We start from the raw sequence: 27,521 nt of genomic DNA on the forward strand, positions 1-27,521 counted from the left end.
AGAAAAATGGGGTACATGGAGGAAAATTAGAATTTCTTCATTTATTTAAAGTTGGGGCTGCATTTTACAAACCACATTACTTTCGACATGAATCATACATAGCATCTCATTTCAAAATTATACTAGACAATGAACAGAACCCATAGAAGGAAAACAGTATGTTTGTGAATGTCTTTTTAAATTAATATAGTGATAAATGTCATGTTGTGTCGTCCTTAAAAATAACAACAACGAGTAGACCAATGTCAATTGTAATACAAACAGCTGACAGGAACTTAAACAATAAGACAATGCACTTTATATACAAAGAAATAGAAAAATTAAGTACATGTACAGTAAAATTACTCTGATCATTTGACACTTAATTACAAAAATGAAAATACCATTTTGTATTGGTTAAATAAAAATCTAAAGAAATTACATGATGTGAAAAGCTTCTTTATTTAATTGTTTACAATACATACGGTAAGAGATCAATGGAGCGCCGATGGCCACGCACCCGTAGGGGATAGCACAAGGACACTGTCAATGGCGTCCATTCAGAAAGGCTGATACAAAAAAAGTTGATATTTGTCAAATCAATCACAATTTACAGCAGTCGCTAGTGACAGTCTACACACCCTTTGCAGTCTTCACATTTTGCCTTAAATCTAAAAAGGGAGTAAATTATTTTTTCATATCGATCTACGCAACCTACTCCACATTTTCAAAGTGAAAGAAAAATGATAGTAATTTGGAAAATGTTCTAAGAAATACAAAATGCGGATGTATTGAATGCTTATGTCTTCACACCCCAGAGTTAATACTTGGTGGAAGCTCCTTTGGCAGCCATTACAGCTGTGAATAATCATTTTGAATAAGACTCTACCAACCTTGCACATCTCTTAGGGCAATGTATATCTATTGTTTCTGTCAAAAATTGCTCAAGCTCAGTACATTTGTTTGGGAATCATTGATGGACAGCAATATTCAAACCCTGTCTCAGATTTTTAAAGCAGATTTAAGTCAGGAAGGAGACTGGACCATTCAGGAACACTCAACACCTCTTAGCACGCCATCCTGTTGTGTCTTTGGCATTAAAATGTGTGCAACTGTCCCGCAGAAAAATACAACTCTACCTCAGGATTAGGTCTTCCTCTAACCGCTCATTAATTTGGAACATGTTCTATAACCTTCCTTCACTTAGATGTGGAGTAGATTGTGTCGATCTGTAGGAAACCTCAATTCTTATATATTTTTTAATTTAATGTTAAGGCAGAAATATATGAAGACTGTGCAAGTGTTGTGTAACTTTCACTAGACACTGTATGTGTTCTAACAGGCCTATAATGTGGTTACTAAATAGATTTTGGACCTATCCCCCATGGGGGGACGGGTGTGTGGCGTTTCCATGGTTTTGGTCGAACTCTTACCTAATCTATGCAATTATTGCATTACACTGATGCTGTCATAACACCCTGCAATGCTGACAGTTTTAGTGTGGTGAAACAGTCCATTGCCCTCTCACCGTCTCTCTTTCTCTCCCTCTTCTTCGTGCAGTTCTTTATTTTCTTTATTTCTTTCAGTCCAAGAAGAAAATGTTGTTGAACTGTGTCGCACAGAGCCTCTTCACTTCCTCTGTTGGTTGAAAAAAAACAGGGTTGGGATCAGTAAGTATAACCAAGAAAACATGTGAGATGAGCTCAAAGAAACATTCATTAATCCATCCATGTTGGGCCTACCATTAACTTCAATCAAATTGGCATTCTTCTGGTTCAAGATAACGTAGAGTTCTCTCTGGTCCGACTTCTTGCCGACCACCCAGTAGTCTGTCATAGCCTTCACAATGATCTCTTCATCTTCATCAACCCTAAGGCAACATACAAAAATAACATGAACATACGGACACTGTAATATAGTTTACATACAGAGTTTCCAAAACTAGGCCTCCGAGTGCTAACCCTAACAGGGTTTTTGTGGTATTTCATTGGGCATACCTGGCGAAGTCACAGTTGATGTCTCCCAGAATCTTCATGAGGTCTGGGTGGACCGAGGTCAGAGAGACGCTGGCTGTCTTCCTCATGTGGATGGTGCTCTTCTCTGCCAGGTTCATGTGGTTGAAGTAGATGAACTTGAACTGGGGCTCCTTGTCCGGCCTGCAACAACACAGAGGGAGAGGATCTCGATTAGAGGGCGACCGATTTATTCAGGGCCGAATTCAAGTTTTCATAACAATCAGTAATCTGCATTTTTGGATGCCGATTATGGCCGATTACATTGCACTCCGCGAGGAGACTGCATGGCAGGCTGACCACACAAGTGCAGCAAGGAGCAAAGGTAAGTTGCTAGCTAGCTAAACATATCTTGTAAAAAAAAAAAAAAAACGAACAATCACTAGTTAATAACACATGGTTGATGATATTACTAGGTTAACTAGCTTGTCCTGCGTTGCAAATAGTCAATGCGGTACCTGTTAATTTATCATCGAATCACAGCCTACTTTGCCAAAAAGGGTAATGATTTTAAAAGCGCATTTGCGAAAAAAGCACTGTCGTTGCACCAATGTACCAAACCATAAACATCAATGCCTTTCTTAAAATCAATAGACAAGTGTATATTTTTTTATACCTGCATATTTAGTTAAAAGAAATTCATTTTAGCAGGCAATTTTAACTAGGGAAATTGTGTCACTCCTCTTGCGTTCTGTGCAAGCAGAGTCAGGGTATATGCAGCAGTTTGGGCCACCTGGCTCATTGCGAACTGTGTGAAGACCATTTTTTCCAAACAAAGACCGTATTTAATTTGCCTGATTTTTACATAATTATGACATAACATTGAAGGTTGTGTAATGTAACAGCAATATTTAGACTTATGGATGCCACACGTTCGATAAAATACGGAACGGTTCCGTATTTCACTGAAAGAATAAACGTTTTGTTTTCGTAATGATAGTTTCAGAATTTGACCATATTAATGACCTACGGCTCGTATTTGTGTATTTATTATATTATAATTAAGTCTATGATTTCATAGAGCAGTCTGAGCAGTGGTAGTTAGCAGCAGGCTCGTAAGCATTCATTCAAACAGCACTTTCCTGCGTTTGCCAGCAGCTCTTCGCAATGCTTGAAGCACAGCGCTGTTTATGACTTCAAGCCTATCAACTCCTGAGATTAGGCTGGCAATACTAAAGTGCCTATTAGAACAATCCAATAGTCAAAGGTATATGAAATACAAATGGTATAGAGATAAATAGTCCTGTAATTCCTATAATAACTACAACCTAAAACTTCTTACCTGGGAATATTGAAGACTCATGTTAAAAGGAACCACCAGCTTTCATATGTTCTCATGTTCTGAGCAAGGAACTTAAACGTTAGCTTTTTTCCATGGCACATATTGCACTTTTACTTTTTTCTCCAACACTTTGTTTTTGCATTATTTAAACCAAATTTAACATGTTTCATTATTTATTTGAGACCAAATTGATTTTTATTTATGCATTATATTAAATTAAGTGTTCATTGTTCATTCAGTATTATTGTAATTGTCTACTTCTAAAAATAATAATAAATAAAATTGTCCGTTTTATTCGGTATCGGCCATTTTTCGTCCTCCAATAACCGGTATCGGTTGACCTCTAATGCCGATCATTACACGGATGAGAGGAGAGTCTAATGCCAATTTCACACTACTGAGCCGAGATGAGCAGAGCCAAGTAGGACTGTACTGCGCTAGCCTGCTTACTCATTACAAATAGTTGCTGGAACCATACTGGAAAGGCCCATATGAAAATAAAATATCAGAGCCAGCACAATGTTAGGACGTTGCCATGAGGAGCACTGCAGATATTGAGATGAGTGCAATGCAAGACGTTTCTCTCACACATTCACAGAGTATGTGCGCAGGGTCACGGGTGCGTGTCACGCTGCTACACTCGGTAGCTCTGGGACAAAAACAGGGGAAAAGGTTAGCTTCGTGCTTCAACGCTCTTAGTTGTTGCGGAAAAATCGGCCCAATATTTCTGTGTACTTTGTGCATCACTGAGTCTACCTTTAAGCAGTACTACACCTCAGGACCATAATCAGTTTATCCAGGTCATTGAGTTCATTGGTCCAATCGTCAAGAGGATGTCGTGGCAAACGCGTACCTTTTTAAAAACGCATGATATATTTTGGACCATGATTTCTATCATGGCGTGTTGGAACAACACAGGCCCAGGAACTGGAGGCTAGAGGATTAAAGCAACAGTACTGACCCTGATATCCTGCGGTTGACATTGTATTGTTCACATATGTCGGAGGCCAGCAGGGTGAGCTGAGGTCCCACCAGACCATCCAGCTGCTCACAGAACTCCCTCGTCAGCTCCACAGATGCTGGGGGAGAGAGAATATGACCACATGGTAGTTAGAATTAGTAGAATGGACTTTAGAACTTAAGGTTTTTTCTTTCACAGTCCACATAATATGGCAATGCCTTAGAATTTTCCATTGCATTATTCACAGAACATTTGGAACGGCAGACTCAGAGAATGCTGAGAAATTATGTAATAAGCATCAGCCCAGCTGTTTGGGGGGAGGGGACTGACCAAATGATATGAGAGGATACTCACCACTGATCATAAAACAAACCGCTGCACTCATCGCCTGAAATAAAGAGCAGACGATGTGCAGTTTGAATATAATAGGTCGAGAGAAAATAATACTATAATTTAGAACTTATTACCAAATACATTGAGTTTATAAATAATTTAAAAGAAGCCATTTGAGATACCAACGAACAAAGCCAATTCCCCCAACATCAGAGGTCATATCCCGGGTTAAACCTTCTCTTTGTTCTTCAGTAATGAAATAATAACAGATTACCACATTTTCTGCCAAACAAATAATGGGTTGGGAGTACTGCCTGTCTCTCTCTTAAAAACACAAAATAATAAAGCATCTACTGAGTTCCCACAAAACCCAGCAGGGCTCCAGACCACAGTTCCCTGCTCCTCAGTTCTGTCCCAAATGACACCCTATTCCCTATGTAGTGCACTACTCTGGACCAAAACCCTGCACTACATTTGACTAGATCCCTATGGGCCCTGGTCAAAAGTAGTGCACTATATAGGGAATAGAGTACCATTTAGAATTATGCCCTCTCCTCACCTTATAAACTATCAGATGCAGCTCCTCATAACTGTCCTCTGTGTTGACAAATATTCTAGGGAACCGGAATTTGGCCTCTGGGTCTTTGAGGTTAGCAGGTCCTGTCAAAAACCTGAGGGTGGAAAGAGGACAGGATATGACGGCGTATGCATCACAGCTCATCACGATTATTTTGATTGACAAGGGTGTTTCACAATTACAAAACAAATTTAGTTTGATGCAAATCAAAAACTGTTTTACCTCACAAAAAAAAAAATCCCCTAATCTTTCTAGCAATTTGTAAATGTATATGTGGATGTACAGTTTGCATACTGTGTGTATCCCTTCCATAATTTGCACTGTCAGCCCCCCCCCCCCCACCCCACTCGGGAGTCACACTGGCCTGGCAGTGGCACACTCTCAGAGATCACTCTTCCTCCAACAACGGCTCGATTTCAATGCATTCATATTAAGTGCTTGTATTCTGTCTTCTCTGTGCTTGTATTCAGATCTAAATAAAAGGTTGTCTGTGCGTTTGACTACTTTCTACTAAGCAACTTGCCCTAAGAGGATAACCTCTTAATTCTACCCATTCTTTGAGATCATTTATTCACCTTCCCTTCTATTAAGTGATCGCTGCTCTGACCAGACAGGATAGATGAAAACCATGTAGTGGAACCCCTTCTTTCCTCTTTACAGCCGTGTTGAATCAAATCAAACTATTTGTCACATGCGCCAAATATAACAGGTGTAGTAGACCTTACCGTGAAATGCTTACAAATCAGTGCTTAGAAGGGATGCAGGAAGGATTGTGTTTTAGAGTAATCATACAGAGACTACAGAGCACCTCTGCTAATAATCTCATCCTCCTCTCCTGCGCTCTCCTCCTCCTCTCTCTCCTACTCTGTCCACCTCAGGCACAGAGGCCTCTAGGGTGGACTAGGCTACACAGAGACTCTGTTAACTAGCTTGGCTCTCCTCCCTCCTCTCTGTTAAGTGTAATTTCCCTTCCTTTGAGTCTGTGTGTGGGATGGTAGAGATAGAAATCTCATTATTGTCAGTGGGGTAAGACCACATCACGTTGGAACACTGATCAGTAATCCTCCATGTTGTTATAACAATCAGACTGGATATTGCACATGCTGGACCACCAACACACTAATTACAACCTAATGTTAGCATAATAATGCTTTCCTATCATACCAGAACTATCAAACATAACACCTCCTATTGTGATATCACTGTTGATTTTTATTGCTTTCACTTGATAATCTAAAACAACATATTCCTCCACCGCTTTGTTGAAATAACAATATATGCAATAAAAACCATCATGGATTAACACGATAGTCGTAATTCCATCCATCCTCTCAGGTTAAATGTATCAGTCTGCTATAGTCAGATTAGCAGCAGATGTAGCATGGCTAGAAGGCTCCAGCCTGACATGATGATCTGGTATCCCTGTCCTTCTGCTCCGAGATCGCAACGGACCAGAGCCCCAGGGAGGGAGCCTGGCCCAGCCTAGCCAGGAGACCTGGGGGGAGGGGAGGGGGAGGCAGCGGACCAGAGAGGGCGTTTAAGGACTTACCTCCCATAGTGAAGCAGATTCCCTGCCACCTCTGGCCTTAAGGGAGAGTCCCTACCAGCCAGCTGGAGAGAGAAGGGGAGGATGAGGAAGAGAGACGGGGAGGGAGAGAGTTAGAAGAGAGATGTTGGAGAGAGAGAAGCTGCTTTAGTATAACTTAAGTCATTATCAACATTGTCTGAGCCTGTGGGGTATCAATGTGTGGTCAACTTTAAATGTGCTTGTTACACAACAATACATTCTTCGTGTGGCATGATGCCATTGTGGAGCAGGTGTTGGAAGAGTTCTGGCAACGTTGAGGGAAGGTTTAGGCAGAGGATCAGAGTTTTAATAGAACAGAGGCAAGGAAGTGGCAGTTGCTTGCGCTCTAGCTCCTCTGTGATCCCTCTCCCTCCTCTCTCTGTGATCCCTCCTCCCTCCCTCCCTCGCTCCCGGATCCCTCCTCTCTCCCTCCCTCCCTGATCCCTCTCTGATCACTCTCCAATACTCCTCGATCCCTCTCTCCCTGATCCCTCCTCTCTCCCTGGCTCCCCCCCCTTGCTCCCTGATCCCTCATCTCCCTCGCTCTCTGATCCCTCTCTCCCCTCGCTCTCTGATCCCTCCTCTCTCCCCTCGCTCTCTGATCCCTCCTCTCGCTTTCTGATCCCTCCTCTCGCTCTCTGATCCCTCCTCTCGCTCTCTGATCCCTCCTCTCGCTCTCTGATCCCTCCTCTCGCTCTCTGATCCCTCCTCTCGCTCTCTGATCCCTCCTCTCGCTCTCTGATCCCTCCTCTCTCCCCTCGCTCTCTGATCCCTCCTCTCTCCCCTCGCTCTCTGATCCCTCCCTCTCTCCCCTCGCTCTCTGATCCCTCCTCTCTCCCTCGCTCTCTCCCTCGCTCTCTGATCCCTCCCTCTCTCCCTCGCTCTCCCCCTCGCTCTCTGATCCCTCCTCTCTCCCTCGCTCTCTGATCCCTCCTCTCTCCCTAGCTCTCCCCCTCGCTCTCTGATCCCTCCTCTCTCCCCTCGCTCTCTGATCCCTCCTCTCTCCCCTCGCTCTCTCCCCTCGCTCTCTGATCCCTCCTCTCTGATCTCTCCTCTCTCTCTCCCTTGCTCTCTGATCTCTCCTCTCTCTCTCCCTTGCTCTCTCCCCTCGCTCTCTGATCCCTCCTCTCTCCCCTCTCTCTCTCCCCTCGCTCTCTGATCCCTCCTCTCTCCCCTCTCTCTCTCCCCTCGCTCTCCCCCCCTCGCTCTCTGATCCCTCCTCTCTCCCCTCGCTCTCTGATCCCTCCTCTCTCCCCTCGCTCTCTGATCTCTCCTCTCTCTCTCCCTCGCTCTCTCCTCTCTCTCCCTCGCTCTCTCCTCTCTCTCCCCTCTCTGATCCCTCCTCTCTCCCCTCGCTCTCTGATCCCTCCTCTCTCCCTCGCTCTCTGATCCCTCCTCTCTCCCTCGCCTCTCTCTCTCCCTCGCTCTCTGATCTCTCCTCTCTCTCTCCCTCGCTCTCTCCTCTCTCTCCCTCGCTCTCTCCTCTCTCCCCCTCGCTCTCTGATCCCTCCTCTCTCCCCTCGCTCTCTGATCCCTCCTCTCTCCCCTCGCTCTCTGATCCCTCCTCTCGCTCTCTGATCCCTCCTCTCTCCCCTCGCTCTCTGATCCCTCCTCTCCCCCCTCGCTCTCTGATCCCTCCTCTCCCCTCGCTCTCTGATCCCTCCTCTATCCCCTCGCTCTCTGATCCCTCTCTCCCTGATCCCTCCTCTCTCCCCTCGCTCTCTGATCCCTCCTCTCTCCCCTCGCCCCTCGCTCTCTGATCCCTCCTCTATCCCCTCGCTCTCTGATCCCTCTCTCCCTGATCCCTCCTCTCTCCCCTCGCTCTCTGATCCCTCCTCTCTCCCCTCGCTCTCTGATCCCTCCTCGCTCTCTGATCCCTCCTCTCTCCCCTCGCTCTGTTCCCTCCTCTCTCCCCTCGCTCTCTGATCTCTCCTCTCTCTCTCCCTCGCTCTCTCCTCTCTCTCCTCTCCTCTCTCTCCTCTCTCCCTCTCTGATCCCTCCTCTCTCCCTCGCTCTCTGATCCCTCCCTCTCCCCTCGCTCTCTGATCCCTCCTCTCTCCCTCGCTCTCTCTCTCCCCTCGCTCTCTGATCCCTCCTCTCTCCCTCGCTCTCTCCTCTCTCTCCCTCGCTCTCTCTCTCTCTCCCCTCGCTCTCTGATCCCTCCTCTCTCCCCTCGCTCTCTGATCCCTCCTCTCTCCCTCGCTCTCTGATCCCTCCTCTCTCCCCTCGCTCTCTGATCCCTCCTCTCTCCCCTCGCTCTCTGATCCCTCCTCCCCTCGCTCTCTGATCCCCCTCCTCTATCCCCTCGCTCTCTGATCCCTCTCTCCCTGATCCTCTCCTCCTCTCTCCCTCGCTCTCTGATCCCTCCTCTCCCCTCCCCTCGCTCTCTGATCCCTCCTCTATCCCCTCGCTCTCTGATCCTCTCTCTCCTGATCCCTCCTCTCTCCCCTCGCTCTCTGATCCCTCCTCTCTCCCCTCGCTCTCTGATCCCTCCTCGCTCTCTGATCCCTCCTCTCCTCCTCCCTCTCTCTCCCTCGCTCTCTGATCCCTCCTCTCTCCCTCGCTCTCTCTCCTCCTCTCCCCCTCGCTCTCTGATCCCTCCTCTCTCCCTCGCTCTCTGATCCCTCCTCTCTCTCCCCTCGCTCTCTGATCTCTCCTCTCGCTCTCTCCCTCGCTCTCTCCCTCCTCTCTCCCTCGCTCTGATCCTCTCTCTCCCTCTCTGATCCTCCTCTCTCCCCTCGCTCTCTGATCCCTCCTCTGATCCCTCGCCTCTCTCTCCCTCGCTCTCTGATCTCTCTCTCTCTCTCCCTCCTCTCTCTCCTCTCCTCTCTCCTCCCTCGCTCTCTCCCTCTCTCCCCTCGCTCTCTGATCCCTCCTCTCTCCCTCGCTCTCTGATCCCTCCTCTCGCTCTCTGATCCTCCTCCTCGCTCTCTGATCCCTCCTCTCTCCCCTCGCTCTCTGATCCTCCTCCTCTCCCCCCTCGCTCTCTGATCCCTCCTCTCCCCTCGCTCTCTGATCCCTCCTCTATCCCCTCGCTCTCTGATCCCTCTCTCCCTGATCCCTCCTCTCTCCCCTCGCTCTCTGATCCCTCCTCTCTCCCCTCGCCCCTCGCTCTCTGATCCCTCCTCTATCCCTCGCTCTCTGATCCCTCTCCCTGATCCCTCCTCTCTCCCCTCGCTCTCTGATCCCTCCTCTCTCCCCTCGCTCTCTGATCCCTCCTCGCTCTCTGATCCCTCCTCTCTCCCCTCGCTCTGTTCCCTCCTCTCTCCCCTCGCTCTCTGATCTCTCCTCTCTCTCTCCCTCGCTCTCTCCTCTCTCTCTCCCTCGCTCTCTCCTCTCTCTCCCTCTCTGATCCCTCCTCTCTCCCCTCGCTCTCTGATCCCTCCTCTCCCCTCGCTCTCTGATCCCTCCTCTCTCCCCTCGCCTCTCTCTCTCCCTCGCTCTCTGATCTCTCCTCTCTCTCCCTCGCTCTCTCCTCTCTCTCCCTCGCTCTCTCCTCTCTCCCCCTCGCTCTCTGATCCCTCCTCTCTCCCCTCGCTCTCTGATCCCTCCTCTCTCCCCTCGCTCTCTGATCCCTCCTCTCTCCCCTCGCTCTCTGATCCCTCCTCTCCCCTCGCTCTCTGATCCCTCCTCTCCCCTCGCTCTGATCCCTCCTCTATCCCCTCGCTCTCTGATCCCTCTCTCCCTGATCCCCCTCTCTCCCCTCGCTCTCTGATCCCTCCTCTCTCCCCTCGCCCCTCGCTCTCTGATCCCTCCTCTATCCCTCGCTCTCTGATCCCTCTCTCCCTGATCCCTCCTCTCTCCCCTCGCTCTCTGATCCCTCCTCTCTCCCTCGCTCTCTGATCCCTCCTCCCTCTCTCTGATCCCTCCTCTCTCCCCTCGCTCTGTTCCCTCCTCTCTCCCCGATCCCTCCTCTCTCCCCTCGCTCTCTGATCCCTCCTCTCTCTCCCTCGCTCTCTGATCCCTCCTCTCTCCCCTCGCTCTCTGATCCCCTCTCTCCCCTCGCTCTCTCTGATCCCTCCTCTCTCCCCTCGCTCTCTGATCCCTCCTCTCTCCCCTCGCTCTCTGATCCCTCCTCTCTCCCCTCGCTCTCTGATCCCTCCTCTCTCCCCTCGCTCTCTGATCCCTCCTCTCTCCCCTCTCTCCCCTCGCTCTCTGATCCCTCCTCGATCCCTCCTCTCTCCCCTCGCTCTCTGATCTCTCCCCTCGCTCTCTGATCCCTCCTCTCTCCCCTCGCTCTCTGATCCCTCCTCTCTCATCCCTCCTCTCTCCCCTCGCTCTCTGATCCCTCCTCTCTGATCCCTCCTCGATCCTTCCTCTCTCCCCTCGCTCTCTGATCCCTCCTCGATCCTTCCTCTCTCCCCTCGCTCTCTGATCCCTCCTCGATCCTTCCTCTCTCCCCTCGCTCTCTGATCCCTCCTCTCTCCCCTCGCTCTCTGATCCCTCCTCTCTCCCCTCGCTCTCTGATACCTCCTCTCTCCCCTCGCTCTCTGATCCCTCCTCTCTCCCCTCGCTCTCTGATCCCTCCTCTCTCCCCTCGCTCTCTGATCCCTCCTCTCTCCCTTCGCTCTCTGATCCCTCCTCTCTCCCCTCGCTCTCTGATCCCTCCTCTCTCCCCTCGCTCTCTGATCTCCCCTCGCTCTCTCCCCTCGCTCTCTCCCCTCGCTCTCTGATCTCCCCTCGCTCTCTCTCCTCGCTCTCTGATCTCCCCTCGCTCTCTCCCCTCGCTCTCTGATCTCCCCTCGCTCTCTGATCTCCCCTCGCTCTCTGATCTCCCCTCGCTCTCTGATCTCCCCTCGCTCTCTGATCTCCCCTCGCTCTCTCCCCTCTCTCTGATCTCTCCCCTCGCTCTCTCCTCTCTCTCTGATCTCTCCCCTCGCTCTCTCCTCTCTCTGATCGCTCCTCTCCCCTCGCTCTCTGATCTCTCCTCGCTCTCTCTCCTCTCGCTCTCTGATCCCTCCTCTCTCTCCCCTCGCTCTCTGATCCCTCCGCTCTCTCCCCTCGCTCTCTGATCCCTCCTCTCTCTCCCCTCGCTCTCTGATCCCTCCTCTCTCTCCCCTCGCTCTCTGATCCCTCCTCTCTCCCCTCGCTCTCTGATCCCTCCCCTCGCTCTCTGATCCCTCCTCTCTCCCCTCGCTCTCTGATCCCTCCTCTCGCTCTCTGATCCCTCCTCTCTCACTCGCTCTCTGATCCCTCCTCTCTCTCTCACTCGCTCTCTGATCTCTCTCTCACTCGCTCTCTCCCCTCGCTCTCTGATCCCTCCTCTCTCCCCTCGCTCTCTGATCCCTCCTCTCTCCCCTCGCTCTCTGATCCCTCCTCTCTCCCCTCGCTCTCTGATCCCTCCTCTCTCCCCTCGCTCTCTGATCCCTCCTCCTCTCCCCTCGCTCTCTGATCCCTCCTCTCTCCCTCGCTCTCTGATCCCTCATCTCTCCCCTCGCTCTCTGATCCCTCCTCTCTCCCTTCGCTCTCTGATCCCCCCTCTCTCCCCTCGCTCTCTGATCCCTCCGCTCTCCCCTCGCTCTCTGATCCCTCCTCTCTCCCCTCGCTCTCTCCCCTCGCTCTCTGATCTCCCCTCGCTCTCTGATCTCCCCTCGCTCTCTGATCTCCCCTCGCTCTCTGATCTCCCCTCGCTCTCTGATCTCCCCTCGCTCTCTGATCTCCCCTCGCTCTCTCCCCTCCCCTCGCTCTCTGATCTCCCCTCGCTCTCTGATCTCCCCTCGCTCTCTGCCCTCGCTCTCTGCCCTCGCTCTCTGATCTCTCCCCTCGCTCTCTGATCTCTCCCCTCGCTCTCTGATCTCTCCCCTCGCTCTCTGATCTCCCCTCGCTCTCTCCCCTCGCTCTCTGATCTCCCCTCGCTCTCTCCCCTCGCTCTCTGATCTCCCCTCGCTCTCTGATCTCTCCCCTCGCTCTCTGATCTCTCCCCTCGCTCTCTGATCTCTCCCCTCGCTCTCTCCTCTCTCCCCTCGCTCTCTCCTCTCTCCCCTCGCTCTCTCCTCTCTCTCTGATCTCTCCCCTCGCTCTCTCCTCTCTCTCTGATCTCTCCCCTCTCTCTGATCTCTCCCCTCGCTCTGATCTCTCCCCTCGCTCTCTCCTCGCTCTCTGATCTCTCCTCTCTGATCTCTCCTCGCTCTCTGATCTCTCCTCGCTCTCTCTCCCCTCGCTCTCTGATCTCTCCCCTCGCTCTCTGATCCCTCCTCTCTCTCCCCTCGCTCTCTGATCCCTCCTCTCTCTCCCCTCGCTCTCTGATCCCTCCTCTCTCTCCCCTCGCTCTCTGATCCCTCCTCTCTCTCCCCTCGCTCTCTGATCTCTCCCCTCGCTCTCTCTCCCCTCGCTCTCTCTCCCCTCGCTCTCTGATCCCTCCTCTCTGATCCCTCCTCTCTCTCCCCTCGCTCTCTGATCCCTCCTCTCTCTCCCCTCGCTCTCTGATCCCTCCTCTCTCCCCTCGCTCTCTGATCCCTCCTCTCTCTCCCCTCGCTCTCTGATCCCTCCTCTCTCTCTCACTCGCTCTCTGATCTCTCTCTCACTCGCTCTCTCCCCTCGCTCTCTGATCCCTCTCTCCCCTCGCTCTCTGATCCCTCTCTCCCCTCGCTCTCTGATCCCTCCTCTCTCCCCTCGCTCTCTGATCCCTCCTCTCTCCCCTCGCTCTCTGATCCCTCCTCTCTCCCTCGCTCTCTGATCCCTCCTCTCCCCCTCGCTCTCTGATCCCTCGCTCTCTGATCCCTCCTCTCTCCCCTCGCTCTCTGATCCTCATCTCTCCCCTCGCTCTCTGATCCCTCATCTCTCCCCTCGCTCTCTGATCCCTCCTCTCTCCCTTCGCTCTCTGATCCCCCTCTCTCCCTCGCTCTCTGATCCCTCCGCTCTCCCCTCGCTCTCTGATCCCTCCTCTCTCCCCTCGCTCTCTCCCCTCGCTCTCTCCCTCGCTCTCTGATCTCCCCTCGCTCTCTGATCTCCCTCGCTCTCTGATCTCCTCGCTCTCTGATCTCCCCTCGCTCTCTGATCTCCCTCGCTCTCTGATCTCCCTCGCTCTCTCCCTCCCTCGCTCTCTCCTCGCTCTCTGATCTCCCCTCGCTCTCTCCCCTCGCTCTCTGATCTCTCCCCTCGCTCTCTGATCTCTCCCCTCGCTCTCTGATCTCTCCCCTCGCTCTCTGATCTCTCCCCTCGCTCTCTGATCTCTCCCCTCGCTCTCTGATCTCTCCCTCGCTCTCTGATCTCTCCTCCTCGCTCTCTCCTCTCTCCCCTCGCTCTCTCTCTGCTCTCTCTCCCTCGCTCTCTCCTCTCTCTCTGATCTCTCCCCTCTCTCTGATCTCTCCCCTCGCTCTGATCTCTCCCCTCGCTCTCTCCTCGCTCTCTGATCTCTCCTCTCTGATCTCTCCTCGCTCTCTGATCTCTCCTCGCTCTCTCTCCCCTCGCTCTCTGATCTCTCCCCTCGCTCTCTGATCCCTCCTCTCTCTCCCCTCGCTCTCTGATCCCTCCTCTCTCTCCCCTCGCTCTCTGATCCCTCCTCTCTCTCCCCTCGCTCTCTGATCCCTCCTCTCTCCCCTCGCTCTCTGATCTCTCCCCTCGCTCTCTCTCCCCTCGCTCTCTGATCCCTCCTCTCTCTCCCCTCGCTCTCTCTCCCCTCGCTCTCTGATCCCTCCTCTCTCTCCCCTCGCTCTCTGATCCCTCCTCTCTCTCCCCTCGCTCTCTGATCCCTCCTCTCTCTCCCTCGCTCTCTGATCCTCCTCTCTCTCCCCTCGCTCTCTGATCCCTCCTCTCTCTCCCCTCGCTCTCTGATCCCTCCTCTCTCTCCCCTCGCTCTCTGATCCCTCCTCTCTCTCCCCTCGCTCTCTGATCCCTCCTCTCGCTCTCTGATCCCTCCTCTCGCTCTCTGATCCCTCCTCTCTCTCACTCGCTCTCTGATCTCTCTCTCACTCGCTCTCTGATCTCTCCTCTCTCTCACTCGCTCTCTGATCTTTCCTCTCTCTCTCTCTCCTCTCTCTCTCGCTCTCTCCCCTCTCTCTCACTCCCTCCTCTCTCTCTCACTCGCTCTCTCCCCTCTCTCTCACTCCCTCTCTCCCCTCCTCTCTCCCCTCGCTCTCTGATCCCTCGCTCTCTCTCTGATCCCTCCTCTCCCTTCGCGCTCTGATCCCTCCTCTCTCCCTTCGCTCTCTGATCCCTCCTCTCTCCCTTCGCTCTCTGATCCCTCCTCTCTCCCTTCGCTCTCTGATCCCTCCTCTCTCTCCCCTCGCTCTCTGATCCCTCCTCTCTCTCCCCTCGCTCTCTGATCCCTCCTCTCTCTCCCCTCGCTCTCTGATCCCTCCTCTCTCCCCTCGCTCTCTGATCCCTCCTCTCTCTCCCCTCGCTCTCTGATCTCTCCCCTCGCTCTCTGATCCCTCCTCTCTCTCTGATCCCTCCTCTCTCTCTGATCCCTCCTCTCTCTCCCCTCGCTCTCTGATCCCTCCTCTCTCTCCCCTCGCTCTCTGATCCCTCCTCTCTCTCCCCTCGCTCTCTGATCCCTCCTCTCTCTCCCCTCGCTCTCTGATCCCTCCTCTCTCTCCCCTCGCTCTCTGATCCCTCCTCTCTCTCCCTCGCTCTCTGATCCCTCCTCTCGCTCTCTGATCCCTCCTCTCGCTCTCTGATCCCTCCTCTCTCTCACTCGCTCTCTGATCTCTCTCTCACTCGCTCTCTGATCTCTCCTCTCTCTCACTCGCTCTCTGATCTTTCCTCTCTCTCTCTCTCCTCTCTCTCTCGCTCTCTCCCCTCTCTCTCACTCCCTCCTCTCTCTCTCACTCGCTCTCTCCCCTCTCTCTCACTCCCTCTCTCCCCTCTCTCTCACTCCCTCTCTCCCCTCCTCTCTCCCCTCGCTCTCTGATCCCTCGCTCTCTCTCTGATCCCTCCTCTCCCTTCGCGCTCTGATCCCTCCTCTCTCCCTTCGCTCTCTGATCCCTCCTCTCTCCCTTTGCTCTCTGATCCCTCCTCTCTCCCTTCGCTCTCTGATCCCTCCTCTCTCCCTTCGCTCTCTGATCCCTCCTCTCTCCCTTCGCTCTCTGATCCCTCCTCTCTCCCTTCGCTCTCTGATCCCTCCTCTCTCCCTTCGCTCTCTGATCCCTCCTCTCTCCCTTCGCTCTCTGATCCCTCCTCTCTCCCTTCGCTCTCTGATCCCTCCTCTCTCCCTTCGCTCTCTGATCCCTCCTCTCTCCCTTCGCTCTCTGATCCCTCCTCTCTCCCTTCGCTCTCTGATCCCTCCTCTCCCTCGCTCCCTGATCTCTCCCTGATCCCTCTCCCTCACTCCCTGATCCCTCTCTCCCTGATCCCTCTCTCCCTGATCTCGCCCCTCGCTCTCTGATCTCTCCCCTCGCTCTCTCCTCGCTCTCTCCTCTCTCTCTGATCTCTCCCCTCGCTCTCCCCTCGCTCTCTCCGATCTCTCCCCTCGCTCTCTCTCTGATCTCTCCCCTCTCTCTGATCTCTCCCCTCACTCTCTCCTCTCTCTCTGATCTCTCCCCTCGCTCTCTCCTCTCGCTCTCTGATCTCTCCTCTCTGATCTCTCCTCGCTCTCTCTCCCCTCGCTCTCTGATCTCTCCTCTCGCTCTCTGATCCCTCCTCTCTCTCCCCTCGCTCTCTGATCCCTCCGCTCTCTGATCCCTCCTCTCTCTCCCCTCGCTCTCTGATCCCTCCGCTCTCTGATCCCTCCTCTCTCTCCCCTCGCTCTCTGATCCCTCCTCTCTCCTCTCGCTCTCTGATCCCTCCTCTCTCCCCTCGCTCTCTGATCCCCTCGCTCTCTGATCCCTCCTCTCTCCCCTCGCTCTCTGATCCCTCCTCTCGCTCTCTGATCCCTCCTCTCGCTCTCTGATCCCTCCTCTCTCTCACTCGCTCTCTGATCTCTCTCTCACTCGCTCTCTGATCTCTCCTCTCTCTCTCTCTCACTCGTTCTCTGATCTTTCCTCTCTCTCTCTCCTCTCTCTCACTCGCTCTCTCCCCTCTCTCTCACTCCCTCCTCTCTCTCGCTCTCTCCCCTCTCTCTCACTCCCTCTCTCCCCTCTCTCTCACTCCCTCTCTCCCCTCGCTCTCTGATCCCTCCTCTCTCCCTTCGCTCTCTGATCCCTCCTCTCTCCCTTCGCTCTCTGATCCCTCCTCTCTCCCTTCGCTCTCTGATCCCTCCTCTCTCCCTTCGCTCTCTGATCCCTCCTCTCCCTCGCTCTCTGATCTCTCCTCGCTCCCTGATCTCTCCTCGCTCCCTCGCTCTCTGATCCCTCTCCCTCTGATCCTGATCCCTCTCTCCCTGATCCCTCTCCCTCTCTCCCTGATCCCTCTCTCCCTGATCCCTCTCCCTCTCTCCCTGATCTCTCCCTCTGATCCCCTCGCTCTCTGATCCCTCCTCTCTCCCCTCGCTCTCTGATCCCTCCTCTCGCTCTCTGATCCCTCCTCTCGCTCTCTGATCTCTCCTCTCTCTCTCTCGCTCTCTGATCTTTCCTCTCTCTCTCTCTCACTCTCTCCCCTCTCTCTCACTCCCTCCTCTCTCTCTCACTCGCTCTCTCCCCTCTCTCTCACTCCCTCTCTCCCCTCTCTCTCACTCCCTCTCTCCCCTCCTCTCTCCCCTCGCTCTCTGATCCCTCGCTCTCTCTCTGATCCCTCCTCTCCCTTCGCGCTCTGATCCCTCCTCTCTCCCTTCGCGCTCTGATCCCTCCTCTCTCCCTTCGCTCTCTGATCCCTCTCTCCCTCGCTCCCTGATCTCTCCTCTCCCTCGCTCCCTGATCTCTCCTCTCTCCCACGCTCTCTGATCCCTCTCCCTCTGATCCTGATCCCTCTCTCCCTGATCCCTCTCCCTCACTCCCTGATCCCTCTCTCCCTGATCCCTCTCTCCCTGATCTCTCCCCTCGCTCTCTGATCTCTCCCCTCGCTCTCTCCTCTCTCCCCTCGCTCTCTCCTCTCTCTCTGATCTCTCCCCTCGCTCTCTCCGATCTCTCCCCTCGCTCTCTCCTCTCTCTCTGATCTCTCCCCTCGCTCTCTCCTCTCTCTCTGATCTCTCCCCTCTCTCTGATCTCTCCCCTCGCTCTCTCCTCTCTCTCTGATCTCTCCCCTCGCTCTCTCCTCTCTCTCCTCTCTCTCCCCTCGCTCTCTGATCTCTCCTCTCTGATCTCTCCTCGCTCTCTCTCCCCTCGCTCTCTGATCACTCCTCTCGCCCTCTGATCCCTCCTCTCTCTCCCCTCGCTCTCTGATCCCTCCGCTCTCTGATCCCTCCTCTCTCTCTCTGATCCCTCCACTCTCTGATCCCTCCTCTCTCTCCCCTCGCTCTCTGATCCCTCCACTCTCTGATCCTCCCTCCTCTCTCTCCCCTCCTCTCTCCCCTCGCTCTCTGATCCCTCCTCTCTCCCCTCGCTCTCTGATCCCTCCTCTCTCCCCTCGCTCTCTGATCCCTCCTCTCGCTCTCTGATCCCTCCTCTCGCTCTCTGATCCCTCCTCTCTCTCACTGGCTCTCTGATCTCTCTCTCACTCGCTCTCTCCCCTCTCTCTCACTCACTCCCTCCTCTCTCTCTCACTCGCTCTCTCCCCTCTCTCTCACTCCCTCCTCTCTCTCTCACTCGCTCTCTCCCCTCTCTCCCCTCCTCTCCTCCCCTCGCTCTCTGATCCCTCCTCTCTCCCCTCGCTCTCTGATCCCTCCTCTCTCCCCTCGCTCTCTGATCCCTCCTCTCTCCCCTCGCTCTCTGATCCCTCCTCTCTCCCCTCGCTCTCTGATCCCTCCTCTCTCCCTTCGCTCTCTGATCCCTCCTCTCTCCCTTCGCTCTCTGATCCCTCCTCTCTCCCTTCGCTCTCTGATCCCTCCTCTCTCCCTCGCTCTCTGATCCCTCCTCTCTCCCTCGCTCTCTGATCCCTCCTCTCCCTCGCTCTCTGATCTCTCCTCGCTCCCTGATCTCTCCTCTCTCCCTCGCTCTCTGATCCCTCTCCCTCTGATCCTGATCCCTCTCTCCCTGATCCCTCTCCCTCTCTCCCTGATCCCTCTCTCCCTGATCCCTCTCTCCCTGATCCCTCTCTCCCTGATCCCTCTCTCCCTGATCTCTCCCCTCGCTCTCTGATCCCCTCGCTCTCTGATCCCTCCTCTCTCCCCTCGCTCTCTGATCCCTCCTCTCGCTCTCTGATCCCTCCTCTCGCTCTCTGATCTCTCCTCTCTCTCTCGCTCTCTGATCTTTCCTCTCTCTCTCTCCTCTCTCTCACTCTCTCCCCTCTCTCTCACTCCCTCCTCTCTCTCTCTCACTCCCTCTCTCTCACTCCCTCTCTCCCCTCCTCTCTCCCCTCGCTCTCTGATCCCTCGCTCTCTCTCTGATCCCTCCTCTCCCTTCGCGCTCTGATCCCTCCTCTCTCTGATCCCTCCTCTCTCCCTTCGCTCTCCGATCCCTCCTCTCTCCCTTCGCTCTCTGATCCCTCCTCTCTCCCTTCGCTCTCTGATCCCTCCTCTCTCCCTTCGCTCTCTGATCCCTCCTCTCTCCCTTCGCTCTCTGATCCCTCCTCTCTCCCTTCGCTCTCTGATCCCTCTCTCCCTCGCTCCCTGATCTCTCCTCTCCCTCGCTCCCTGATCTCTCCTCTCTCCCACGCTCTCTGATCCCTCTCCCTCTGATCCTGATCCCTCTCTCCCTGATCCCTCTCCCTCACTCCCTGATCCCTCTCTCCCTGATCCCTCTCTCCCTGATCCCTCTCTCCCTGATCCCTCTCTCCCTGATCTCTCCCCTCGCTCTCTGATCTCTCCCCTCGCTCTCTCCTCTCTCCCCTCGCTCTCTCCTCTCTCCCCTCGCTCTCTCCTCGCTCTCTCCTCTCTCTCTGATCTCTCCCCTCGCTCTCTCCGATCTCTCCCCTCGCTCTCTCCTCTCTCTCTGATCTCTCCCCTCGCTCTCTCCTCTCTCTCTGATCTCTCCCCTCTCTCTGATCTCTCCCCTCGCTCTCTCCTCTCTCTCTGATCTCTCCCCTCGCTCTCTGATCTCTCCTCTCTGATCTCTCCTCGCTCTCTCTCCCCTCGCTCTCTGATCTCTCCTCTCGCCCTCTGATCCCTCCTCTCTCTCCCCTCGCTCTCTGATCCCTCCGCTCTCTGATCCCTCCTCTCTCTCTCTGATCCCTCCACTCTCTGATCCCTCCTCTCTCTCCCCTCGCTCTCTGATCCCTCCTCTCTCCCCTCGCTCTCTGATCCCTCCTCTCTCCCCTCGCTCTCTGATCCCTCCTCTCGCTCTCTGATCCCTCCTCTCGCTCTCTGATCCCTCCTCTCTCTCACTCGCTCTCTGATCTCTCTCTCACTCGCTCTCTCCCCTCTCTCTCACTCCCTCCTCTCTCTCTCACTCGCTCTCTCCCCTCTCTCCCCTCCTCTCCTCCCCTCGCTCTCTGATCCCTCCTCTCTCCCCTCGCTCTCTGATCCCTCCTCTCTCTCACTCGCTCTCTCCCCTCTCTCTCACTCGCTCTCTCCCCTCTCTCTCACTCCCTCCTCTCTCTCTCACTCGCTCTCTCCCCTCTCTCCCCTCCTCTCCTCCCCTCGCTCTCTGATCCCTCCTCTCTCCCCTCGCTCTCTGATCCCTCCTCTCTCCCTTCGCTCTCTGATCCCTCCTCTCTCCCTTCGCTCTCTGATCCCTCCTCTCTCCCTTCGCTCTCTGATCCCTCCTCTCTCCCTTCGCTCTCTGATCCCTCCTCTCTCCCTTCGCTCTCTGATCCCTCCTCTCCCTTCGCTCTCTGATCCCTCCTCTCCCTCGCTCTCTGATCTCTCCTCGCTCCCTGATCTCTCCTCTCTCCCTCGCTCTCTGATCCCTCTCCCTCTGATCCTGATCCCTCTCTCCCTGATCCCTCACTCCCTGATCCCTCACTCCCTGATCCCTCTCTCCCTGATCCCTCTCTCCCTCACTCCCTGATCCCTCACTCCCTGATCCCCCTCCCTCGCTCTCTGATCTCTCCCTCCTCCCTCCCGATCCCTCCCTCCTCTCCCCCGATCCCTCCCTCCTCTCTCCCCCTGATCCCTCCCTCCTCCCTCCCTCCTCTCTCCCCCCGATCCCTCCCTCCCTCCCGATCCCTCCCTCCTCTCTCCCCCCGATCCCTCCCTCCTCCCTCCCTCCCGATCCCTCCCTCCTCCCTCCCTCCCGATCCCTCCCTCCTCTCCCCCCGATCCCTCCCTCCTCTCTCCCCTGATCCCTCCCTGATCCCTCCCTCCTCTCTCCCCCTGATCCCTCCCTCCTCTCTCCCCCTGATCCCTCCCTCCTCTCTCCCCCTGATCCCTCCTCTCCGATACCTCCTTCTCACCCTCTCTCACCTCTGGTTCAGAGTGTCTGGGGAACAGTGACGTCGTCAGGTACTTGTACAGGATCCGCATATCATCCTGCTCCAGACCACTCCTGCATGGGGACAACAAAAAAAGGGGACACACCTTTGTTAGCATCAAACACTTCCTGTTCATGTTCAGTCTGTTTAGGAGTATTGATGAACTAAACCCATCATCTCCATGGCTCACCATGGGCCCAATGCTATCATAACTGCTCAAATAATTTGATTAGCTATCAATCAAATCATTAGGATCAATGAATTATCACGCAATCCCCAGATTACATACTGTAACGGGTCAGACTAACAGTTAAAAGTGAGAGTGACATGTCGGGGTATTAATTACTGTAATCAGATTGTGTGTATTTAAGGCATCTTCTGTCTCCCAGCCATGCCCAAGACAACCCCATACCTAGCCCAGCCTAAAGAGATAAGGAGCATTGCCACTGCTGCCAGGCTCCCCCACACCTTGCAGTGGTAAAGGGCTGCAAGGAGGCGCCAAGGGCCCGCAGGAAGCCCAATAACCCCCCCCCCCTCCTCTCCTCCTGGCATCCCAAAAAAACAGCCTACTAGGCCTGGCCAGTTGAATGGTGAATCAGCCTGTGCCTCAAGATCACGGAAGAATGCAATTCAGAGCTTATGTTGTTCAACGATTTATGTTAGCATTTGCAAACTGTAGGCTAAATTTGGTTTCTACATGTGGGCAGGTGTTTTAAACCAGAGTACAGCAGACAACCCCCACACATCCCACACACGGTCTGCTTCCCCCAGCCGTACCATATCAGCTGGTCGTTGTAGAGGAAGGCTGTGTATTTGATCAGGCTGAGGCTCTCCTCCACTCTGTTTACAAATGACTGGATCTTCAGGTAGGTCATCTTGTCCAGGGGGAAAAAGGCAATCCCACCGAACACATCCAGCAGGTCACAGGACTGCAGGTGCAGCGTCTGCAGGTACTGGAGGAGACCAGGGATAGAGGACAGTTATACATGCAGCCATGTCTCCGTTTGGTTAATAGACATCAGGGATACGTGGGGAAGGTGAGGTGCTTAGAAAGCAAAGTTATACGCACATCCCATTGTGATCAGGAGCCCAATGCTGAGAAACCTCATTAAGAAACACAAAAGGGCTGCACACTGTATGCCTGGACAACACAATGCTCCTATTTCCAGCTTCAATGGCAGCCATATTTCTGTCCAAGGTGGATCTCAGTTAGGTCAAAGCTGGAGATATTAGTTTACCTGCGTAGTGCTTACATTGCTGTTCCCAAAGACACGAGAGGACACTAGAATTGCAAGAACATTTCAACCTGGGATACGATACAGACACCATAGGTCTTCTCTGTGTCTGAGTTACATACTGGAAAGGAGAAGCCCTTGATAGGATTAGGGAGAGCTGGGGGTTTCCTCTGTCTAGGTATGAATAATGAACACAGGTCATTGCGGCCAATGGGCTGGGCCTGTAGTATGGAGGATGCTGTGACCAGCTCTCCTTGACAAAGGCGCTATTTCTGAGTAGTGATAATTAGTGGGGAAGTCATATTTGAAGGTCACTTATGACTGACATCTGACCCTGCATTTAGTCACTAGAAACTCAATAGAGTCTACCACTAGACGGCTAGAAGAACCAGTAGCATTCCTGTCTGTCAAGCAGGCAGCCAGGCCTGGAAACCACCACCACACCTTTAGTAACATGGATAGCATACAACACCAGATGTGAATGTTTTCACTGTAAAAACAAAAGGACATCTAAGAGGTAGGAACTACTAAGAAGTAAGAGTTGATGTGTGTAATATATATATTTACAAAGATTTGCAAATGAATTTCACAAGTAGTCAATAATCTGGCATTGAAATAGCAGTGCCCTGCCCCTAGGAAAACTTTGCTGAGAAAAGACTGAAAATATGCATAGATGATTTCTGTTGAACTGTCCAATCAAGCTCCATTACTCAAAGTATATAAAGCACAATAGTAAAACAGATGTTCTGCATCCAATAAGACATGAAAAATCCCCTCATCACCTAGTACCACCCATCATCATGTATATAGTTGCAGAGACTTGAAGTATATACTATGTAGCCTAGTGTTTGTTCTGTTTTACCCTGTAAAAGAACTTGTCAAGCTTCTGCATGAGCAGCTCCACCCCGCCTGCTTCCATTGCTCTGCCAAATGTGCCGTTGAAGAGCTGGAGAACAGAGCAACGAAAAGATCCATCAGCAAACCACATCCTTTCTAAATGTCAGTCTCTCACACAGTCCTTACTAGAGAATGTGAGCTGGTTGAGGTTTACTCCCGAGCCCCAACCGGATGCTCACCTTGTACATACTGTAGCATTCCCGTAATACTGCACCGTAAACTGTGTCCTACACAAATAAGAGAATAAACAACTGAGAAAGTGATAAATGTTCTGCACAAAAGAGTTGAATTCCCTCAAATGGACCAGACAAACACGAAATATACACAAATAAAAGATGTAACAAATTAAGTCGTACAAGTATTTCCTCTTCCTGATATTCTATTGTGGGAGGTCTCCCATCTTTATTAGGTTTTTCTACCATCGGGTTCCGCACCACCTGGAGAAGCAAACAACGACAGGTTGAGGAGAGGTATTATCTATTCAAAAGTATCCTAGGAGACCTAATAACTTGTCTAAAATATATGAGTGTGCTGAGAGCTCAACCGCTCTACACAGCACATTCAGAAAGTATTCACACCCTTCTTCCACATGTTACTGTGTTACAGCCTGTATTTATTCAATTGAGATGTTGTGTCACTGAGCTACACACAGTACCTCATTATATTAAAGTGGAATTATGTTCTAAGAAATGTTTAAAAAATGTATTACAAATGAAATGTCTTGTCAATAAGTATTCAACACCTTTGTTATGGCAATCCTAAATAAGTACAGGAGTACAAATGTGCTTAAAAAGTCACATAATAAGTTGTATGGACTGACTCGGTGTGCAATAATAGTGGTTAACATCTTTTTTTTATGACTATTTTCTGTACCCCACACATACAGATAATTGTAAGGTCCCTCAATTGAGCAGTGAATTTCAAACAGAGATTCAACCACAACGACTAAGGAGGTTTTCCAATGCTTCGCAAAGAAGGGCACCTATGGTAGATGGGGTAAAAAATAAAAATAAAGCAGACATTGAATATCCCACTGAGCATGGTGAAGCTATTAATTACACTTTGGACGGTGTATCAATAAACATCAATACACCTGGTCGCGATACAGGTGTCCTTCCTAATTCAGTTGCTGGAGAGGAAGGAAACCACTCAGGGATTTGGTGAGAACATTTTTTTAACAACAAAACGTGAAATAAGTCAAGGGGTATGAATCATTTCTGAAGGCACTGTATATACTAAGTGTAAATTAGTTGGAAAACTAATGTACCATAACGATCCAGAAACTGTCCTCTGCTTCAAAGAAGAACTGCCTGTTCTTCTGTGTGTGTAGGGATTTAGCAGGCTTTGTTGGACAGAAGGTTCTGGAATATAGCAAAGATGGTGGTTGGGATAGGGGATATGAATCCAATACACATAACTAACAGATGTGAGATGTTTTACTTTTAGATAATTGATTAGTTAGTGGTTCCCGTGTACCTGGTAAACTGTACAATGGCCTCACAAAGACCGACATTACGGATCTTCTCATTCTTCTCGACCTCACTGGGATGGTAGAATAAAATCTTCTTCTCCTCCTACAATGCACACAAGGAGGCAGTTTCCACGAGGCACCGTATTTGAATGGAGACCACAAAATTACCAGATAATCACATTGGACCATTTACAGCAGTAAACATTGAGATGATGAACAGTGTGTTTGAAGTTCATGGTGAGAACATGTGAAACACACAGGAAATAAAAACAACCAAATGGAGCTCACCTCTCCCTCTCGTGACCCAAATGAAGGATTATAGACGAAAAAGCTGAGAAGAGATGGGGTGTACTGTTTCTCTTGCATTCCCGAAGCCATTCTCGGACTGCAACAGAGGAAGATGCTGATCAACTATCTGTGACTGAACAGACGGAAAGATGTATCACAATGAGACCTGGGTTTTACCTGATCATCAGCATTAGTGTGGTTTGTGTCTGGATGTCCTCTGTTCCAGAGTGAATTTAGCATGCTTTGTGGCTGCAGACAAAAAGAATATCAGCTCAGCTTTAAAAACGCTACAAATACATTTGAGAGTTTCAAGTTCCTTGGTGTCCACAACACCAATGAACTATTGTGGTCTAAACACACCAAGACAGTCGTGAAGTGGACACGACAACACCTTTTCCCCCTCAGAAGAATGAAAATATTTGGCATGGGTCCCCAGATCCTCAAAGTTCAACAGTTGCACCACCGAGAGCATTCTGACCAGTTGCCTGGTATGGCAACTGCTCGGCATCTGACCGTAAACGGCTACAGAGGGTAGTGCATACGGCCCAGTACATCACTGGGGCCAGGCTTCCTGCCATCCAGGACCTATATACTAGGCTGTGTCAGAGGAAAGCCCGACAAAATTGTAAAAGACTCCAGTAGACTGTTCTCTCTGCTACCACACAGCAAGCGGTACCAGAGTGCCAAATCTAGGATCAAAAAGCTTGTGAACAGCATCTACCCCCAAGCCATAAGACTGCCAAAAAATTAATCAAATGGCCACCCCCTCTATTTGTTTTTACACGGCTGCTACTTGCTGTTTATTAACTATGCATAGTCACTTCACTCCTACCTACATGTACAAATGATTTCTACTAACCTGTACCCCCCGCACATTGACTCAGTACCGGTACCCCCTGTTCATAGACTCATTACTGTTATTTTATTGTACGTTTTTCCTTTAGTTTATTTGGTAAATATTTTCTTACATTTATATTTACATTTAAGTCATTTAGCAGACGCTCTTATCCAGAGCGACTTACAAATTGGTGCATTCACCTTATGACATCCAGTGGAACAGCCACTTTACAATAGTGCATCTAAATCTTTTAGGGGGGAGAAGGATTACTTTATCCTATCCTAGGTATTCCTTTCTTAACTCTACTTGAACTGCACTGTTGGTTAAGGGCTTGTAAAGTAAGCATTTCACGGTAAGGTGTGTTTGTTGTTGTTGTGTTCGGCGCATGTGACAAATAAAATTTGATTTGATCATTTCAGATTAAGAGAATCAGTGAGTCATGGAATTTGGTCTGTTAACTTTAGGCAGTAAATTGCATCAAAAGCTCAATGTCTCAAATCAGGCTGAAAGATAAACATGCATTTTCTGATTTGAACAGAGCATTATTACCTTCCACTGACACCAGCTATACTAGTTAGCTGTATAAATGTATCTTAACTTCCACACCTCAGGCGCATGGCTAATTGATTCCTTTTATGTGGCTTGCTAGGTGGCATTGCTACAACCTATTATTTTTAATAAGGCCCAGTGCAAGTTAGCATGCTAGCTAGCTACCTACCTACGTTAACCAACTCGCTCAAACAAGTCCACAACACAGCTAGCTAACAAGCTAGCACATCGGCCTTAGTAGCCAGGTGGGGACAACGGGGATTGTTTTGCCATCTGAAAAGACAAATGTGATACAAAACAAACGAACTAGCTAAATGTATACTGTTAAAACGTTAATTTGTTAGATACAGCAAGCTAGCAATTAGCCGACGTTAGGTGGCTAATTTGTATGGTTGCACTGCAGCAGTGTCAACAATCCGCTAACGTTGTGTTCGCATCGATCTGGGAAAACAATTTCTATATCACAAATTAATTTGACAATAAACACAACGACGCGACTTACCTTTTACTGTATAAGGTCAGCACATGCAGATAATCTCGTTTGTTGTTAACATTAGTAACAGATACAGTAGAAAAGCCGCGATCAATGACAAAATCCGCGCACACTTCCTGCTTTGACAGCATCTCATGTGTTACAGTAAAAACTGATCGGGGGGATTTATCGTACTTAAACTATGGTTCCACAATAAAACTTCCTGTGATGTCCGTGCCTTTCCAGATTGTGCATAAATCAGGCCTATATACCAATAGTTGAAGGAAAACATTGATTGTTCTTGATGATCATGGATTGGTCTTTGTTTAATGAAAATGTAGCCTGAGCAGCCACTGGTGGGCTTTATGGATCTCCACTGTCATCTGAGCTTGATGTGCACAGCTGGTAATACATTTGCATCCCCCGGTTCTTAAAACATAAAGGCTTCGTTTACCAACACCATGCTAGAGTGACTAATGCCTAGGAATTCTAAGTCCTGATGTTGCACCCCTTGTTCAGCGAGGGGTACACAACAGAATGCTGCAACTGAACATGGGGTGCAACATCAGGAAGCGTTTGCAGCCTGAATATTGTCATTTAATTATAAATACAATTTTCCAGGTTTTATGCAAATTCTTTGTATAAATAACCTCTAAAATATATGTAAACCAAGGGTTGGAACCTGTTCACTGAAAACAAGTTCAGGGAACAGAATCAAAAACTGGAAAATAATTACTTGTTTCAAGGAACATAAACAGAACCTGGAACGAAAGTGATCCATACTGTAATGGAACAGAA

The 27,521-nt window shown here is 51.3% G+C and overlaps 1 protein-coding gene across 2 annotated transcripts; it reads right to left on the reverse strand.

Annotated features, from left to right (window-relative positions):
- Nucleotides 1–21: 21 nt before the first annotated feature.
- LOC118402934 (vacuolar fusion protein CCZ1 homolog) lies at nucleotides 22–26,896 on the reverse strand. Of its 2 annotated transcripts, XM_035801308.2 has the most exons (17): nucleotides 26,754–26,896; nucleotides 25,042–25,113; nucleotides 24,865–24,961; nucleotides 24,582–24,679; nucleotides 24,373–24,466; nucleotides 23,462–23,542; nucleotides 23,285–23,332; nucleotides 23,071–23,154; nucleotides 21,751–21,926; nucleotides 20,966–21,047; nucleotides 6,694–6,755; nucleotides 5,127–5,238; nucleotides 4,589–4,622; nucleotides 4,235–4,352; nucleotides 1,977–2,135; nucleotides 1,722–1,849; nucleotides 22–1,617 (listed from the first exon to the last, which is right to left on the reverse strand). In XM_035801308.2, exons 2-17 carry the CDS (start codon nucleotides 25,053–25,055, stop codon nucleotides 1,562–1,564), a joined length of 1,443 nt encoding a protein of 480 aa, XP_035657201.1. In that variant the 5' UTR covers nucleotides 25,056–25,113; nucleotides 26,754–26,896; the 3' UTR covers nucleotides 22–1,561. The 2 variants fall into 2 exon arrangements, with proteins under 2 accessions (XP_035657201.1, XP_035657202.1); XM_035801309.2 differs by lacking the exon at nucleotides 25,042–25,113 and having other exon boundaries at nucleotides 24,865–24,997; nucleotides 26,754–26,883.
- Nucleotides 26,897–27,521: the final 625 nt, after the last annotated feature.

The sequence above is a fragment of the Oncorhynchus keta genome, chromosome 24 (genome assembly GCF_023373465.1).
Source record: "Oncorhynchus keta strain PuntledgeMale-10-30-2019 chromosome 24, Oket_V2, whole genome shotgun sequence".
NCBI classification, from domain to species: Eukaryota; Metazoa; Chordata; class Actinopteri; order Salmoniformes; family Salmonidae; genus Oncorhynchus; species Oncorhynchus keta.